Genomic DNA, 17,750 nt, shown 5'->3' on the forward strand with positions numbered 1-17,750 from the left:
AATCTCTTCATCCTCCATCGCTAACACCCCACCTAGCCTTGAATCTCGCCATCAGTAATGTGCTAGGGACAGTTTGTACCACATCACAAAAGCCAGTTGAGACATTTTCAGGAATTTTGTGAGCTGCTTGATAAACACCGTCATTATTAAAACTTAAATATACTTACAGTTAAGTAAATTACATTAACAACAAAGATAATAAAAATTCAAAAACTTGTAGCAAGGTAGTTATTAACAACCTTTTATTAGGAGCTATGCCCTTGGAGTGCCTTCCATCTCATATCTGGGCATCGGAAAGTATGTGTAACGGTGTGCTACTTGCACTTGTGTTTGGAGACCGAAGGCCGGATTTAGATGTGCTGTTTCAGCTCATTTCTTCCGTCAGCTGAGAGGTTGGCAGCGTTGAGTGCAGCTTGAAGCAAGAGAAGCCTTGTGGCCGGTCCAGGAAGCTCTGCCCCCCAATCCAAGGAATCCAGTGGATTTGGAACACCTGTGACAGATAGGGCTGCTGCACGGAGCTTTGGCATGTCCAGAAAGCTGAGGCCGAGCACAGGCCCCAGGGTTTTGCAGCCCAGCCGTGAATTCTGTAAACTATAACTCGTCTCCTTTGGAGAGGCCAATCTTGGTTTGTGGCTCGGCACCAATGGATACAGCGGCCTGATCGTGAGCCATTAGACAGCCAGGCAACTGGTGCCCATTGTAAACACGGGTTCACCTGTTCCACTGCACCGTGAACTCAGTTAGCATTCCGTGTGTCTACACAACGGGCCAGGCTCTGTTCCGGGCAATTTACTTCTAACATCCCCTTTCATCTTGGCCACAGTTCTGGGAGGCAGTTCTGTTATTTTGCAGCTATCCCTACTTTAGTGGAGAAAACCAACACAGACAGAGGGTAACTGACCGGCCCCCCTGGTCATATAGCTCGTAAGTAGCAGAGCTTGGTTTGAACCCAGATCCTCTGGCCCCTACGTCCACATGTTTATTTACCAAATTATATGGTTCTTGTGATCAAGCAGAAGGTTTCTGTATGGGACTGGGCTTGAGCAGAAGTGGAAGGGAGAGCCGACTGCGGGGCGGGCTCGGTCTTCCCCCACTGCTGCTCTGCCTCGGTCTACCCATCTGACCTAGGGGTGCTCGCCCAAGTCCAGGGGACTGACGAGACAACCTGCACGAGAGGCACGCAGCTGCCGCAACTGGACGCCCCAACACGCTAGCCTGACTCAAGGCTGGCCCTGGAGAACAACTGAGGAGAGTCCCCCGTAGGCAAATCTTCAGCATCTCATCCTGCCCACCACTTCGTCTGAAAGGAGACATGGCCGAGGTGCCTCTGTCGCCCGTATTGGTCAGTAGCTGAGGGTTTAGCTCGGTAGCCAGACTGGGCAGGACCATGAGCACCAGGCTGGGGTGGCGAGATGTCCGGGAAAGGTGCGCTCAGGGCATCTCTCGGGACCGGTCCTCTAGAGGATGAGGCTATTTGGCTCTTCACGCGTAGCCACCGAGTGTCTCCACTGTAGAGGAGGCGCTCGAGAATTGCATGAAAAGGCTGACCTGGCCTTTCCACGTCAGCCCACGGGTTTCCCCAGGACTCCAGCGGGGCCTGGTGATCTCGCAAACAAAGTGCGTGTGGAAGCAGAAACACAGACTCTGCGCGGGTTTCAGCGACTTGCACTTCCTTTCCCTCCTCACAGATTTACTGAAGGCTTAGCCTCTGCCATGGTGTTCATGGTACTCCAGGAAGGGGCTGACACGATGGGGTTCGCGCTTCTGTCATGTACTTCGTCACCCTAACGTGTCTGGACTCACGGAGGACGTGACAAAGGCTCATTTGCAGCACAACCGCTATGTGGCCAGTCCTGCAAACGGGTGGCTGAGAGGAAATCCCGACAGACCCAGAGGATGGAAGCTCACACCCAGAGATTTTGCATTTGAAGGCACATGCCCTCACTCACAAAACTCTGGGATTCCACATTCTTTCAATAAACTCCTTTTTTGGTTAAATTTCACATAGTGGGTCTCATAGAGAAAGATCTAGAAAGATGTATTCCAGTAAGTGAAGACTGCTTATTTCTGACTCTGTAGGAATTAGTCACAACTTCTATATTCTTTTTGTTAGTTTATATTTTCTGATTTTTCTACCATGAGCACTAGCATTTTTAACAAGAAATAATCTCTGTAAAATTAATTTAAAAAATATATCTTGAATTTCCATTAAATTTTATGACTTATGACTTTATCTTTAGGTACACATTTTATTATCAAGACTAACATGCCTAAGGTGCCTGGGTGGTTCAGTCGGTTGGGCGTCTGCCTCTGGTTCAGGTGGTGATCCCAGGATCCTGGGATCAGGTCCCGTGTCGTGGGTCCCTGCACAGCAGAGAGCCTGCTTCTCTCTCTGCCTCTGCCTCTCTCTCTCTCTGTCTCTCATGAATAAATAAATAAAATATTAAAAAAAATAAGACTAATGTGCCTAAAAAGGGAAAAAACTTGAGTAAACTTTATTCAGATTTAAAGAAAATAACATTTTTAAAAAGAATAAAGGAGGTATTCACTCAAGACTAGGGAAAATAATAATATCAGAAAATGCAATAGGATAATTCTGCCTTTTCTTTTTTTTAAGATTTTATTTTTGGCTAATCTCTACACCCAACATGGGGCTCAGACGCACGACTCTGAGATCCAGAGTCTGATGCTCCACCCACCGAGCCAGCCAGGTGCCCCAGAGTAATTCTGCTTCCATTTATGGTTTTATTTATTATTTACAAATAGTTGATATAACTATGTAATATTGACAGTGCTACAAAAATGTGAGAAGACTATGTGTGAAAATTGATCTCACCAGGGATAGGATGTATAAGATACTGATTAACGGAAGCAGACAACCATTGTGAAATGCTTTTAAGTATTAAGCATGAACTTTATGGATGTTACTAAGTCAAAGTTGTACATCCATGGGACACTTACGAATTTTATTTAAGGTTTAAAAGGAGACAGAGAAATAGCCAAGTATGTAGCAAATAAAATAATCATCTTCCCAAGATTCTTCTATGCTTGAATTATTTGATAGAGGTCTTATTACACTCACATTTGCGCTCCTTCCTGACATACATCTTCGCAAGGAACTTAAAAAAAAAAAAAAAAAAAGAGTAAACCTTCATTAGATTGGCAAATAAATTGAAGTAAATTGTACAGTTCTGCCCACAGACACTACCATGCCCACATTCACAACCTCACACTCTGATGTACATCCTTGTGGTACTCAAAATTTCATGTTGACAAATGAACATGATAAATTGAGACTTTGGAAAGTAGTTGTACAACATCCGAAGTATCCTGCTCCAATTCCCATTCGTTCTGTGCCCAAGTCCAGCCCGGCTCAGTTCAGCAAAGCCTCGTGCTGCTCGTCCCTTCTATCAAATACCTGGGACCCATCTGTGTAGCAGAATGAAGCTGAGGGTAAGGAATAGGGCAGGTGATCCAGCAGCGGACGCTGGATGTGTATCAAGTACCTGCGCTCATGTAACACACGTGAGTGCGTGTGTACAGTGTGCACAGACCTCACGCGCCTGGAAAGAATGAATGTTTACATATATGGATATAATTACATATATATGCATATATATTTAAATAAGTAATAACATATATTGAAAATATATAATATATATATTAAATATATATAAAAAATAAATTTCTCCCTCCCTTTTAGTTGAAAATTTACTGTGAAAATAGAAGATATAAGATGTAAGAATAAAGGAAGAAAATGTATTCCAGGGTTTGGAATGACAGGTGTTCTCAGAGGACTCAAATGTAGTAGTCAAGGACATCATCTCTCGCTAGCTAACGCAGCTGGAAGAGTACAGCCCATGTGTCAGGCATGCTTCTTTTTGCCCAAAATTGAAGTAAATGTTCATTGATTGATTAAACCAACAAGGGACAAATCAAAAAAATTTTTAAAAAGTGTTCTGCCACTAAAAATGTTAAGACAGAACTGAATTATTACAACAGCAAACAAGGATATATATATATGTGTGTATACAGTCCTTGGCAGGAAAAATATATATATCTCTCTCACACATATATCATGTAATTATATTTATGCTTAAGTATTTTTACATATGTTGTAAAATATATAATATATGCAATTAATTAGGTAATTACATAAAATATAATAGACATGGGGTGCCTCAGTGGCTCAGTCTGTTGAGTATCCAATTTGTTTACAGCTCAGGTCACGATCTCGGGGTCATGAGATGGAGCCCTGTGTCAGTGGGAGTCTGCTGGGGTTTCTCCCCCTCTCCCTCTGACCCCTGCATGTGCTTTCTCTCTCTCTCTCTCGCTCATTCTCTCAAATAAATAAATCTTTGAAAAATATTATAAGGACATTTTCTATATCATAGATGTAAATATATACGTATGTGACCCTCGCTCTGACTAGGCAGTTACAAGTACGTCGATGTGGATAATTGTGTTAACTATAGCTCCCTGCCTATTACTGAGGCTCAGAGCTAAAGGACAGTAGTTCCTCCCCCACCCCCTCGTCACGTCATGCAATATTCCACCCATCTCCACCTCGCACTCAAGACTTTCCCTCACATTAACTTTGAGCCCGTCTGGATCTGTGCTTAGTCAATACACGTACTTGCCGGTAAGTGTAAGCTACCGTCAGTTCTCCCATTCATGGAAAAGAAGAAATCTAGTATTGCATTTCCTGAACTTCATGTTGGCCGCTGGCTTCCTGAAGACACATGGGTGTGCACACGGGGGACACTGCATAAATGAGTGACTCAACAGCTATGACTTTAGCAACCTGACTCGCTGGTTTCTGTGGTGACAGCGCTGGTCTGGGCACAGAACTCTAGGCTCTGAGGCTCTCTTGCTAAAAATGGTCTGCTCTGCCGACCTTCCACCCCACCCATGTGGCACGTGGCCTTCCCAGCGTGGCTTTTCCACGTGAAAGGCAGCTGGGGCCAGCTTTACAAGTTTAGAAAGGGGAAACTAGATGGGGGGTAAGAAAAAGTGGGGAAAACGGGTGGGTCCTGGGGAAGTGAACTTTTGCCCTGTTCTGTTTCCACACAAGCCTGACCCCATGGTACAACACTATTGTGAATCTCAGTTCCATTTTGTCCTGACCCAAACCACAGCTCTTTGTCCTTACATGTGGAAGTAAAAGACACTCAGAGACTTTCTAGAGACTTCAGAGTGTTCGAGTGGTAGAGTTTGCAAGGTACACGCCCTGCACGGGGACCTCTTTCGCTTTGGTCCCATTAAAGCCAAACTCAAGTCAGGTGAGTCAGTAGGAAGACAGCACCTCGGAGAGCAAGAATCAAATAGGCAGAATAAAAAAAGCAAAAACCAAATCCTATCTCTGGGCCTTTGTCTGGGGTAAAGCATGCGCTTTCTACCATAGCCCGAATCCTGTTTTGAGAAGTACAGTTGACCCTTGAACAATATACTACAGGGGTCAGGGTCACCAACCCCCCACAACTGAAAATACATGTATATGTTTTGACTCCCCGGAAATTTTACTAATAATCTATAAGGTTGACTAGAAGCCTTATTGATAACATAGGCAGTTGATTAACATATATTTTGCATGTTATATATATATAACATTACATTAAAGGAAGCTAGAGAAAAAATGTTATTAAGAAGATCATAAAAGAAAATATATTTACAGTATTGTACTGTAGTTACCCCCCAAAATATTCACATGTAAGTGAACCTGCACAGTTCAAGCCTGTGTTGTTCAAGAGTCAACTGTATTTGGCTTTTGGTAGGCAACTGTGCTGTCCCATCAGCGACTGTGAACCCCTCAGCCAGTCTTGCTGAAATGACCCCGGACTCACACTTGGCATCCTGTAGCCCCTGCTTAGAACGAAATCCTTAAAGGCAGTGGTTCCATGAAGGTCAGCAAGCGACTCCTCCAAGAAGATCCACATTAAAACAAAAACAATGACAAAGAAAAAAAACAAAAAAACAAAAACCGGTCAGCTGTCAGAAGTTTGATTCCCACCTATCCCAACTAAAAGCAGCCAGCTCTTTATAAAGTACCTCATCTGAAATCACTTCCTTCTCTTCTGGGAGTACACGTGTAGATAACGTTCAGGAGCTGAATATAAAGACTTTCAAAAGATGTCCAACTTTCTCTCCTTTCCCTACCCCATTTTTTCTAACTCTTGTATTAAGGAGAAGCAACACTTTTTAGCAATTAGACAATTATTAAGCCCAGATGTCTGGAATCGAACCTATTTGAGATTGACAAGTGTGATACTGTGATTTTTTAGTAAGACATTTATATTTGGTTTTCTTCCCATTCCTGGCACAGAGCTCCTAAAAACCATTGCAATTTCCTAAGTGGTAAGTGCCACAAAGGCTAAAGGAGAATTTTTTGTTATTCATAACCAGCCCCTTTTAACCACAACAGAGACTGTGTTAACAAGGTGATTTTTGGAAAGCCCTTGGAGAGCACAGGACGGAGTCCACCTGCCAGAGGAAAGAACCATGTGATGAGAGGGTGGGAACTTCCGCTCCATCCTGCAATCTCCGGCTGAGTTAATCACAGATGACCAGTGATGTAATCAGCCACGCCTACCTATTAGAGCCGCCATAAAAGCCCAAAAGGACAGGGTTCAGAGAGCTCCCAGGTTGGTGAGTATGCAGAGGTTTGGGGTGGGGGGTTGCTCAGGGAGGGCACGGAGGCTCTGCACCCTTCATCATACACCTTGCTCTGTGCATCTGGCTAGTCCTGAGTTATCTCCTTTTACAATAAACCCATAATTTCGTGAGTAAGCAGTTTTTTCCTGAGCTCTTTGAGCAGATGACAGAACCCGAGGAGGAATAGGGACCTCCAATGCCCAGTGCGGAAGCACAAGTGAGAACCTGACGTATGATTGGCATCTGAAGTGGGGGTAGGGTTGTGGGACTGAGCCCTTCCCCTGTCACGTCTGATGCCAACTCCAGGTAGACAGTCGCAGACTTGAGTTAAATTGTAGGACACTCAGCTGGTGTCTGGAGAATCAGAGAATTCCTTGGTGACAGGAAAAGAAAAACCCTGACACATCTGCTGACCAGAATTGAGAGTAGTAGAGCAAGAAACGAGTGTTTTTTCCACTTGACAATATATTCGTAATTTTGAGATCTGTTAAAAAGGAACACCAGGCCCCAAATGGAGTCCCTTTGGTTAAGCCCCACCAAGATTTAGTACCTACCCCAGCTGTGGGTTCAGCCTGCCCTAGGAGTGGGATTTTAAACCAGGCAGTCTGGACTTTCCTGATGAGCACTAGGCAGGTGCTCTGCATAAGAACTCAGCCCTTCCTTCTCAGGGAGGTGACTTTGCCTACAACAAACCTCTGTCTTCTTTTGCTAATAGCTTCCTTATCCCACCCCTTTTCTGCCTATAAAAGTCTTCCATTTCATAAAAGTCCTTGGTGCACCCTTCTGTTTGTTCAATGAGCTGCTGCCAATTCATGAACCATTGAATAAAGTCAATCCGATCTTCAACTTTACTTGGTTGAATTGTTGTTCTTTAACAGATTTGGTGGCAGCAGTGGGAGCGAAGGAGACATCCAGTGGTGTTGGGGGCAACAGGAAACAAGTGTGGTGCCTGAGAACACTGAGTTCTCTGTCTCTCTTGCTGCTCCTGAGGGCCTCTGGGAAGTTCCTCTGGTTCTGAGCTCCACTCTCTGCTTCAAGCTCCTGATCTGATCGGCTCTCCACATCCCCCACCCACTGGAAACCGCCTGCTCTATCGGGGGTTCTGTCATCAGATCCACGTTTGCAGCTGTGGTTCCCCATTTGTTTGGGATCCGTCCATACCCCCTATTCTTTGGGGTCTGCTGGTTCAGTCCTTTTTCTGGTCTCCAGGTTCCACACAGGGAACTGCTGGTTACTGGGTCCAACTTCAAAACCAGACTGGATTGGATTCGGGACTGGACTAGATCTGATTTGAGCTGATCTGTGTCTGCTTTGGGCTGGACAGGCCCAGTGGGTGGCCTCAGATATTCAGGCTTAAATAAGGGCTTATTGCTAATGATCACCTCAGAAGTCGTGATGAAAAGACTGGTGGACAGAAGTTACGCATCTAAAGGTTCTTAGAGTGTTTTCCACTTTGAGAAGACCCCTGTGGTAGGCCCTCTTAGGTAGAAGTTTGGCTCCAAGAAACCCAAAGGCCTAGCTGAAAGAAATGGGACCCTTTTTATCCAGATATCCACATGCCTACATGCTTGCTTATTTTATGTCTAAGAACTCTGTTCCCAGAAGCTGCAGATATCTAGCAAAATGGCAATGTTTTACTAAAAATGACATTAGAATTACGATGACAAATTAGAAATAGAATTACAAAGGCCATTATGGGGAATATTCCGGTGGGACAAGATCACTCATCTAAGAAATGCACTTGAGAGCGAGAGGGTCCCAAGTTGAAAAATGCAGAATAGGACGCCTGTTCAACCGGTACGCAGAAGCCTCCAAAAGGTTTGAAGATTCCAAAATAACATCATTGAACTACTTCATTACAGAAAGCAAATGAAAAATTAGAGACACAAGAGGTACCTAAAATAAAAGACTGTAGGACTCGGGCGACTTCCGTTGCTCCCTCTGTCCTTTTTCCCCCAAGAACCCGTGGCTTACTAATCCTCTGAACACCCGTTCCACTCGGAAGAGACTCTTGGACAGTTGCTTTTGAAAATAAAACTATTCAAGGTTGTAAACGAACCTCTCAGTTCTCAGTCACTTCTTGGTCAAAGACTGAGCTAGTGCTCATAATTAAAGAACTTCCTAAATCTAGGGAGGAAGCCCAGAAGTTTTTTTGAGAGTTTGAGTCATTCTCAGGGCCCCGGATCCCGGCTGCCCAGTCTTTATCAGCCTGTACCCATGTTGGTAGGACCTAGTGAAGTCCAAAAATGGATGCAGAAAGCAAGACCGCAAAACCCCAGGGATGGTGTTCGAGATCCTTAGTCTTCAACATCCCAAGGACCACAAGAAGGTCACAAAATAGAAGCCGAACTTTTACAAGTCATTCCCGGAGACTTCAAACAGGTGTAACCAAACCTCTCCCTAAATCACCTCACTAACCATTAAATCCTGGGGCCATACAAGACCTCACACCCACAGAAGACCTCATCGCCTGGGGGCTAACCATCCCTTGTGCCAGTTCCTACAGCCGACCTCACCAGTCTGGAAACGTCATGGACAGGATGCTGATTTTTCCAGGATTTGGGATTTATTCATAAATCAGTGATTCCTCATCTCCCCCTCATTCCAAACCTAGACACCTTTCTGTCAGGAATTCCACCAGACTCAAAATGGTCCACGGCTGCAGACCTCTGTTCAGCCTTTCCAGCGCCCCTGGTGATCCCAACCACCCCATTTGCCTCCCTTGTACTATCAACGCTCTACCTGCGCAGTGATGCCTCAAGGGGTCACGAGGCCCCTTCTTACTTCTCTCGAGCACTTTACCAAGATTTAAGCAACACTCAGTTGCCTGGGAAATCCATCCTTTTGCAATATGTAGATGACCTCTTGCTACTTTCAGCCTCCAAATAGTTCATAGAAGATTTCACTGATTTGCTAGAGCAGTTAGCTGTAAAGGGACACAAAGTCTCTAAGGAAAAATCACAATTATCTCTAGACCCTGTTCATTACCTGGGTCATTGTTGAAGCCCTGAATCTCCCCAAAGAATGAAGCTAGTCCAGGAATTTCCTATATGCACAACTAGGTGACTAGTGGGTAACTAGGCTTGACCGGCTCTTGAAGATGGTAGGCTCTTACTTTTTCGCTATTAGCTACCCTAGTCTGTGAACTTACTAAAATTTCAGTCCCCGAACACTTTCCTTGGGAAGACAACTGTGTGCTGGCTTTCAGGAGACTGAGACAAGCACCCCAAGACCCGCCTGCCTCAGGGCCACCCCACTGTGCAAATCTTTTCAGCTTATTTGTGCAGGAAGGGGATACTCAAGCCCTGGGAAGGCTCACTGAAGGGCAGGGTAGTAGCCAGAAGCCTGGGACCCAGTACAGCACACAGCCTGGTTCTGTCGCTCCTGCCTAGCCCAGCTGTCTTTTTTTTTTTTTTTTTAAGATTTTATTTATTTATTTGACAGACAGAGATCACAAGTAGGCAGAGAGGCAGGCAGAGAGAGAGAGGAGGAAGCAGGCTCCCTGCTGAGCAGAGATTCCCGATGCGGGACTCAATCCCAGGACCCGATCCCAGGACCCTGAGATTATGACCTGAGACGAAGGCAGAGGCTCACCCCACAGAGCCGCCCAGGCGCCCCTGGCCCAGCTGTCTTACGGCTACAGTCACAACAAGGCGAGAATGGCAGTCTCACCGTATGTGACCCTAGGAAATGACGTTTATTTGCGAACTGCACACACTGTCCAAAGTCTCCTTAACTCAGAATCGACTCAACATTTCTTGCGGGTACACTAACTTCCTAAGAGATCCTTCTGCGTTCACGCCTACTCTGAGTCTTAGACGTTGCAACACCCTTAATCCCGCTACATTACCGCCTCTACCTGAGGAAGTCAAGTCGGTGACTACAAGGCACTAGCGTCCCATTTTGTGGTAGCGCGTCCTGATTTATGAGATACTCCTTGAACTACTCCTGATCGCATCCCCATGCATGGGTCATACCGTAGAAATGAGAAAGAGGATTTTCAGTCTGGCTGAACGATTCCTATCCAAGATGACCTACTCCAAAGGGGAAACCTTCCCTAAGCTCCAACCACGCAACAAACCGTGCTCTGTGCCCTTACCTGAGCAGGCCAGCTCTCAGGATCATAGCAGCCTGCCTCTGGGGCCATCCAGGATTTAGGGATGTTACAGAAACAAAGGGGCTTCCTTATGTCCTCTGGGACTCAATCAAAAATGGGCAATAGGTAGACGATCTTACTGCTCGTCTCTTACCTCCTGAAACTGTCGTCAAAATGGAGGCTCATAATAAAAGACTGAAACCTCAGTGTCAGAGAAATACCCCCGGCTGACTTCCGTGCAAAGGCAGCAGCAAATAAATCTATAAAGACTGTTGCGTGTGTGGATGAAATCCACTCTGCTTCTGCAAAACAATGACCCGTCCTCACCAGATTTTGGCCACCCTGACCTCCTTGTCCCACGGCAACAGTCTGCGCCCAGATCAGAAATGAACACGGGTCAACAAGAGTTAGGGCTGTGGGAAACTCAAGGCACCTGCCGGTCTCATCCTGGCTCCGGACAAGCCCCACTTTTTGGTTTTTGCATCACCGAACCCACTCCAGGACGTTTAAGATGAACTTGAACTGGGAACTGACATTAGCGGGGAGATGTCCTAAAGCTGCCAAGACCATCTGCACTGAGGTGCGACAGGCCAGCTTCCTAAGCCTAGAGAAACTCTGGTGGTCTCCAAGGGCCTCAGAGCCCCTCCCTCTGGACCCTCGGAACACCCGCCGCTGGACTCCTTCCTCCAGCTGCGCCGAGGAAGCTCCGTCTGCTCCCTCGCGTGCTGTCTGGGTGGGCGCCAGCCTTCCCCGGCTGCAAGGCGGACGTCCTCGTGATGGCGAGGAAACCGTCGGAGTGTGTGTTTCCCACTTGGGGCCTAGCTTCCACAATCTCCAGCGGTCAAGGCAGCCACTTTACTTGGCAAAGTGTATGAGGCTTAATGAAAACCTTGCCAGCTTTTTGGAACTAACATTGCCTTTATCGGCCGGACTCATCGGGCCAGGTTGACAGAACTCATGGGATCCTCAAACTTCTCATTTCTTTTTTTTTTTTTTTTTTAAAGATTACTTACTTATTTGTTTATTTGACAGACAGAGATCACAAGTGGGCAGAGAGGCAGGCAGAGAGAGGGGAGGAAGCAGGCTCCCTGCCGAGCACAGAACCCGATGTGGGGCTCGATCCCAGGACCCCGTGATCATGACCTGAGCCGAAGGCAGAGGCTTTTACCCACTGAGCCACCCAGGCACTCCTAAATTAACATTTCTAAACTTGCTGAAATCACCGGACTCCCCTGGCTTAAGGTATTGCTTTTGGTCTTCCCATCTGTTTGGAAAACATAAACTCAGTCCCCAGGAAATAGTCACCGGCAGACCAATGTCTTCTACGACCTTCAGCTGATCCCTGCTGCCTCCTCCTGGTTTGATCAGCTGCCGCACCTCTTTACCATCGGAGGCTCAAGCACATCAACCACAGATTGAAGATTTAATCCGATCCCACTTCAAGGCCACAGTCTGGAGTCCGGTGATTGGGTATTCCAGAAGCGTCATCAAAGGATGAGAACCCTTGAGCCCCATTAGAAGGGATCCTACCAAGGACTCCTGACCACTGCCACTGCTACAGAACTGGAGGCCACTGAGCCCCCAGATAGACAGTCCACAGCCAGAGCAGTCCCCCCGCCACTCGCCCGACACCTGGTCTTGTGCAGATACTGGAGACCCCTGAACCACGGGGAGCAAGAGAACGATCAAAGTCAACTGCTTTCTACCCAAGGCACTAATTAGCACTTCATCCGTGAACATGAAACTCCTTCTTCTCTTTCTGTTCATGACTCTAACACTGGCCCAGAAGGGTAATTGCATCATCTGTATCTCCCAGTCCATTGCTATGGGAGGCAAACTGGCAGATTCCTGGATTCGTCACATTGCGAGACATTCCCTGGTCCTCCTGGCGGCCAATTTCTCTTCTCTTCCCACGTCACCACAAACTACAGTTGACCCCTGCTTGGAAACAGGTACCCCAGTGGCACATTTACTCATGCGAATCTCTGTACATTTGCACCCCCACGTGCCCAAGATTATCAAGACCAGAGCTGCCCCCGCTCACTGAGAGACTGCACCAGCAGCACGCATCTTTGTCAGGCACTTAGGATGACCTTTTATTTCAGGCTGGGTGACTGTCTTCCCGTAAGCACTAAAAAACCTGGCTGACCTCTGGTGTAGGAGTCAGAACAGATGAGACTATGATCAGAGGCTTCTTAACTCTGCAGATTCCATCGCTAAGACACTAGCTGCCCAGCAAATATCCCTAGACTTTCCGGCCAAAGTTGTTCCTGATAAAAGGATTATCTTTTAGCTGAGCAAAGAGGTGTCTGTGTTATGCTGCCCATACACCACATGCTGCCCTTGGATTAAGACCGCTGGGGAAGCCGAAACTCACTTACGTAACATCACTGGGCAAGCCACTTGGCTTAAAAGGGCGCCTCTGACAACAGGGTCATTCTTTGACCGGTTGGGCCTCAGAAACCATGGCTCCAAAGTGCACTCCAAACATTGGGAATGATCCCATGTGCAGTTACCATAATACTCTCCCTGGTGGGTTCCGTTCTCTCAAAAGCTTGAAATGCATGTTTGTAGCCGCTTGTCACCAAGCAGATGATCTCCCTAAGTCTGGAGCATCACGAAGAGACAAAGGGAATGACTGGCTAAAACATGGTGAGCCTGAATCACCACCCGTGAACACCACAGGGATTCATCAAAAGAAATGAGATCCACCGAAGCTTTGGGACCTACAGACCAGCAGCTGCGAGCAGCGCTAATGCCTTACAGTTTGATCACACCTCTCGGTGCAGGGGACAGTCTCTGGAAGGGGCAGGGGTGCGACTGTGAAAAAGGAACAACGGGTCCAAAAGGGAGTCACTTGCGTGAAGCCCCACCAAGATTAATACCTAATCGAATACCGAATCGAAGTTTCAGATTCTCCCATGAGTGGGATTTTAAACCAGTGAGTCTGGAATTTCCCGATGAGCGCCCGCGAGGCTCTGCCTGAGATCCCTGCCCTTCCCCCTAAGAAAGGTGACCTTACCTGGAACAATCTTTTCTTTTGCAACAATTTCCTTGACCCACTCATTTCTGCCTATGAAAGCCTTCCTCCTGACACCACACAACTCTTCCACTTGTGTTCCGTCTTACACAACACAACTCTTCAGAGCTCACTTCTGCTGGTTGGACAGGATGGTTCAGTGAGTCACTGAATAAGGCTAATTACACCTTTAAATTTACCTGGTTGGATTTTGTTCTTTAATAGATTTTAACATGAAAGGGCACGACAATCAGAAAAGATTTGATCCGGTTCCAATACCTTTGGGATCTTTACGTATTCTTTCAGTTTTACCTCTCATTTATTTGAATTTTAAAACTGGATAGGTAAGTTTATGTCATTGTAACTCCGTTCTTTAACACCGTTTTACCTCCCAAATGAGCTCCTCCAAGAACAGAGAAACTCGTGTGTTCCTGCAAGACAGCCATGTCGCCCTAGCGACTGCGCTTTGCCGGCATTGCACCGCGGGCATTGCACTGCGTCTTATGTGTCTGATGAATTGGGATGCCACAGTCAATGCAGCTAAAGTCCCCAGGGCAATTCGATCTTCAGGAACTCCAAGCGTGGGATTTATAAACGTCATTATGGAAAACCCCATGGTTTCTACTCCTCCCTCTGTCTAGACTGTCCGGTAAATAATCTTTCACTATAATATGCAACCCTATTTCCAAAATCTAAACGTTATTTCTTTTTCAGGAGCTTACTGTCCCCATTTTGGCAAACATCTTTTCCTGCTTTCACCATCAAAATGGAATATGTAAAATCCCTTCAGCCTTGAGTAAGTCTTTAAGAATGTATTTCTAACAAAAGAACTTCTAAGACCCTTACAAATAGTAAGTTTTGCAACCACTATTATTTTTCAGTATTTAGTTGGTTAAGAATTAACCTTCACTCCTTCATGTTTTGTTATTTTTTAAGTGCAGCTGGGATAGTTTTATGTCATGTAGTAAATTCACATAAATTTAGATATTTTGCTCCAGAAACCATATGCAAGAAAATTCTACTGAACATTATTTACATTATGTATAGGCTTCTTTAAGCATCTTGTGCTCTAAATTTGTGTCAGGCCCACATCTGAAAATAAGAATGTCATACCCGCTACTGGAAAAGATAAAAAGGACCATCCTTCTGGTCTCAGGTTTCCAATCTAAAGGAGGCAATCAATGAGTGATTACTAAATGAACGAGTAGGCAAATTTGTACATTTTACTTCTTTCTGCAGTGTTTTCACATCATTATCTGGGAGAAGTTTGGGGCCCACTGTAAAAGAGAAGAGGTTCACAAATATTCGTCTCAGAGTTCTGTTCAGGTATTGCATCATTATCTCCAAATTTCCAGGACTACAATGAGTATCTTCTTTGTAACTTCTTTGCCCTTCTTTTGCGGGCACAGAGTTTTGTGTAGTGATATTAGAGCACCTACTTGTTAGGCGTGTTTGCTGCTTTGTGATACCAAGCAGTGTTTACTGACCTTTGTCCTTGTTCTCTTAGACAAATCCTACAACTCTGCTGAACTGCAAAAAGATGTTTCCCGAAGGCAATTTTTGAATTCTTTAACATTCATCCATTGCTGACAAAAAGCAAACTTCCCATTTAGTTACTCAAAGAGAACCGGTGATGTTATATCCATTCTGAGCAGGTGGTCCTACCACGTCACTCCACCCTTGGAACAACCAATTTATCCATAGAATTAACTGTCCCAAGAATGCTAGGAATATAATGAGTGATTGTCCTATCTTTAGAGACATTGTGTCTACCACAAAGCCAGGAGATCCCACGTCTTACTTATTACACGTACAACGTGTGTATGTGTAACTTTCCCATTGTTGAGGTCAACATGCAAGCTGTAAGACTTTCTGGAACTTGTGTTTCACCCAGACTCTGGCTTCAGTATGAGCTACCAGGTACACTGCGAAACCCTCCAGATCGGATGATCTAATCTCAACATATACACATACCTGTTCCTGCATCTCCCTTTTAAAATTCTCATCTTGAGCTTTACATGACACCTTGGGGTCAACCAAAGGTTCGTCTGCTCTTTGCTTTTTCCACAACTTCGTGTTCAGATACCAGGCTCCATATCTCATCTTCACACACTTTGGTTTATGAGGATTCTACAGAAAATAACATAATTCCCAATTTCATTCATTTTTTATATTTGTCATTTCAATAAACCTAAGATTTAGTTTCTGAAAGCAGTAGCATTTATTTTTAGCTCATTATTGATCCTTGTCAAGGTATTTTATGAAGTTTCAGAATGCTTTTATTTACAAAGGTACCGTGAAAAGTTCATGAACAAGAAAAAATGGGTGGTTAAATATGGCCTTCGACTTAGACAAACATGGGTTGAAGTCCAGCCTCCCCCACTTAGTAGCTATGAGTCCAGAGGCAAATTACTTAATCCTGCATCTATAAAATGAAGATGAGAGTATCCCCTCCATAGGGTTGTAGGAAAGATTAAAGGAGAATCTTACGTGAAGCAGCTAGAAATCATATTAAAAAATCACATATTTCACTGAAGCATAATGACCTTAGACAATATAGAACCAACCAGGGTGCCTGGGTGGCTCAGTTGGTTAAGCATCTGACTCTTGCTTTCAGCTCAGGTTGTGATCTCGGGGTCATGGGATGAAGCCCCATTTCAGGCTCATCACTCAGCGGGGAGTCTGTTTCTTTCCCTCTTGCTCCTCCTCTGCCCCTCCCCCTGCTTGTGCATGGCCTCCATCTCTCTCTCTCTCTCAAATAAATAAATATCAAGGGAAAAAAAAACACCAATACTCAGTCAGCCATAATCACGAGTTATAGACTTCCTATGAGCCCAGAACTGCCTTTCTTTAGCCTTATTAATGCTACACTAGTTTTGATCAAAATGCTATCCAACAGCAGCAACAACAAATACGCTCTCCAACACTAATCTCTTCCCCATAAACGGAAGAGAGAAAGTGGCTCAGTGGCTGAAGCCTCTGCCTTCGGCTCAGGTCGTGATCTCAGGGTCCTGGGATCGAGCCCCTCATCGGGCTCTCTGCTCAGCAGGGAGCCTGCTTCCTCCTCTCTCTGCCTGCCTCTCTGCCTACTTGTGATCTCTCTCTGTCAAATAAATAAATTCTTTTAAAAATTGTTTAATAAAAAAAAAAATAGACGGCCTTCCTTCCTTTCCGCCATTCCTCAGTAGTGAATGACGGACGCAAAGAGACCTGCCGGGTCCTGACCTGATAGTGTGGACGCGATCCCCACACACCGAGCAAGACCAAACGATGAAACCGCCGAGATTCTGCGGCCTCTCTTCTCACTCACATTTAAACCTGAAGCAGAATGTGTGGTTCATTTCAAGTCAAGTCCGATCTGTCGTATCTCAGGCAGAGAGAACGGGACAGAGCAGAGGGGCGGAAAGCCCTCCGCAGAGCTGGCCTCAGCGTTTCTGTCCTTCCCCTTCGAACAGACGGTCGAAAACCTGCAGCCACCTCACAACACCCTTGTCTTCTGCCCTGCCTCACTCTTCGTAACGGGACATAGCCCCGTTTGACATGCTAAGTTGTCTTCTGATGCTCGTCTCTCTGTTCATGCTTTAAAATGCGGAGTTTGTTCCTAGGTACAAACCCCTGACATCTAGAACAATATTTTGGATATAATAGGTGCTCAATAATACTTATTGAATTAAAATTGGATTGCTTAACTTGGCATTATGGATACTTTGAGCTGGATGATCCTTTGTTGGAAGGTCAGGAAGACTGCTCTCCTGTGCATAGTGGGATGTTTATTTTTATTTGTTTAACTATTTAAAAAATACTTTAAAATATTTTTTAAAAATATTTTATTATTTATTTGTCAGAGAGAGAGAAAGAGTGAGTGCACAAGGAAAGTGAAAGGCAGGGAAAGGAGGGCATGAAACCTCTACTACTGCTACTGCACAGACTGAGTTCGGAAGCACGTTCTGTTGTTGGGTGACCAGTCGTCTCTCAAGACTCAGT

The 17,750-nt window shown here is 45.4% G+C and overlaps 1 protein-coding gene across 1 annotated transcript in view; it reads right to left on the reverse strand.

Annotated features, from left to right (window-relative positions):
- Nucleotides 1-2,594: 2,594 nt before the first annotated feature.
- Nucleotides 2,595-17,750, reverse strand: part of FAM47E (family with sequence similarity 47 member E) — a 37,421-nt gene continuing 22,265 nt past the window's right edge. Inside the window, exons 6-8 of the mRNA XM_059158976.1 lie at nucleotides 15,741-15,896; nucleotides 5,844-5,918; nucleotides 2,595-3,119 (exon numbers count right to left, since the gene is read on the reverse strand). Of these exons, the coding sequence (XP_059014959.1) occupies nucleotides 3,054-3,119; nucleotides 5,844-5,918; nucleotides 15,741-15,896 (297 nt within the window). The 3' untranslated portion in view covers nucleotides 2,595-3,053. The remainder of the gene's footprint in view (nucleotides 3,120-5,843; nucleotides 5,919-15,740; nucleotides 15,897-17,750) is intronic.

Source organism: Mustela lutreola, chromosome 1, assembly GCF_030435805.1.
Source record: "Mustela lutreola isolate mMusLut2 chromosome 1, mMusLut2.pri, whole genome shotgun sequence".
Classification (NCBI taxonomy): domain Eukaryota; kingdom Metazoa; phylum Chordata; class Mammalia; order Carnivora; family Mustelidae; genus Mustela; species Mustela lutreola.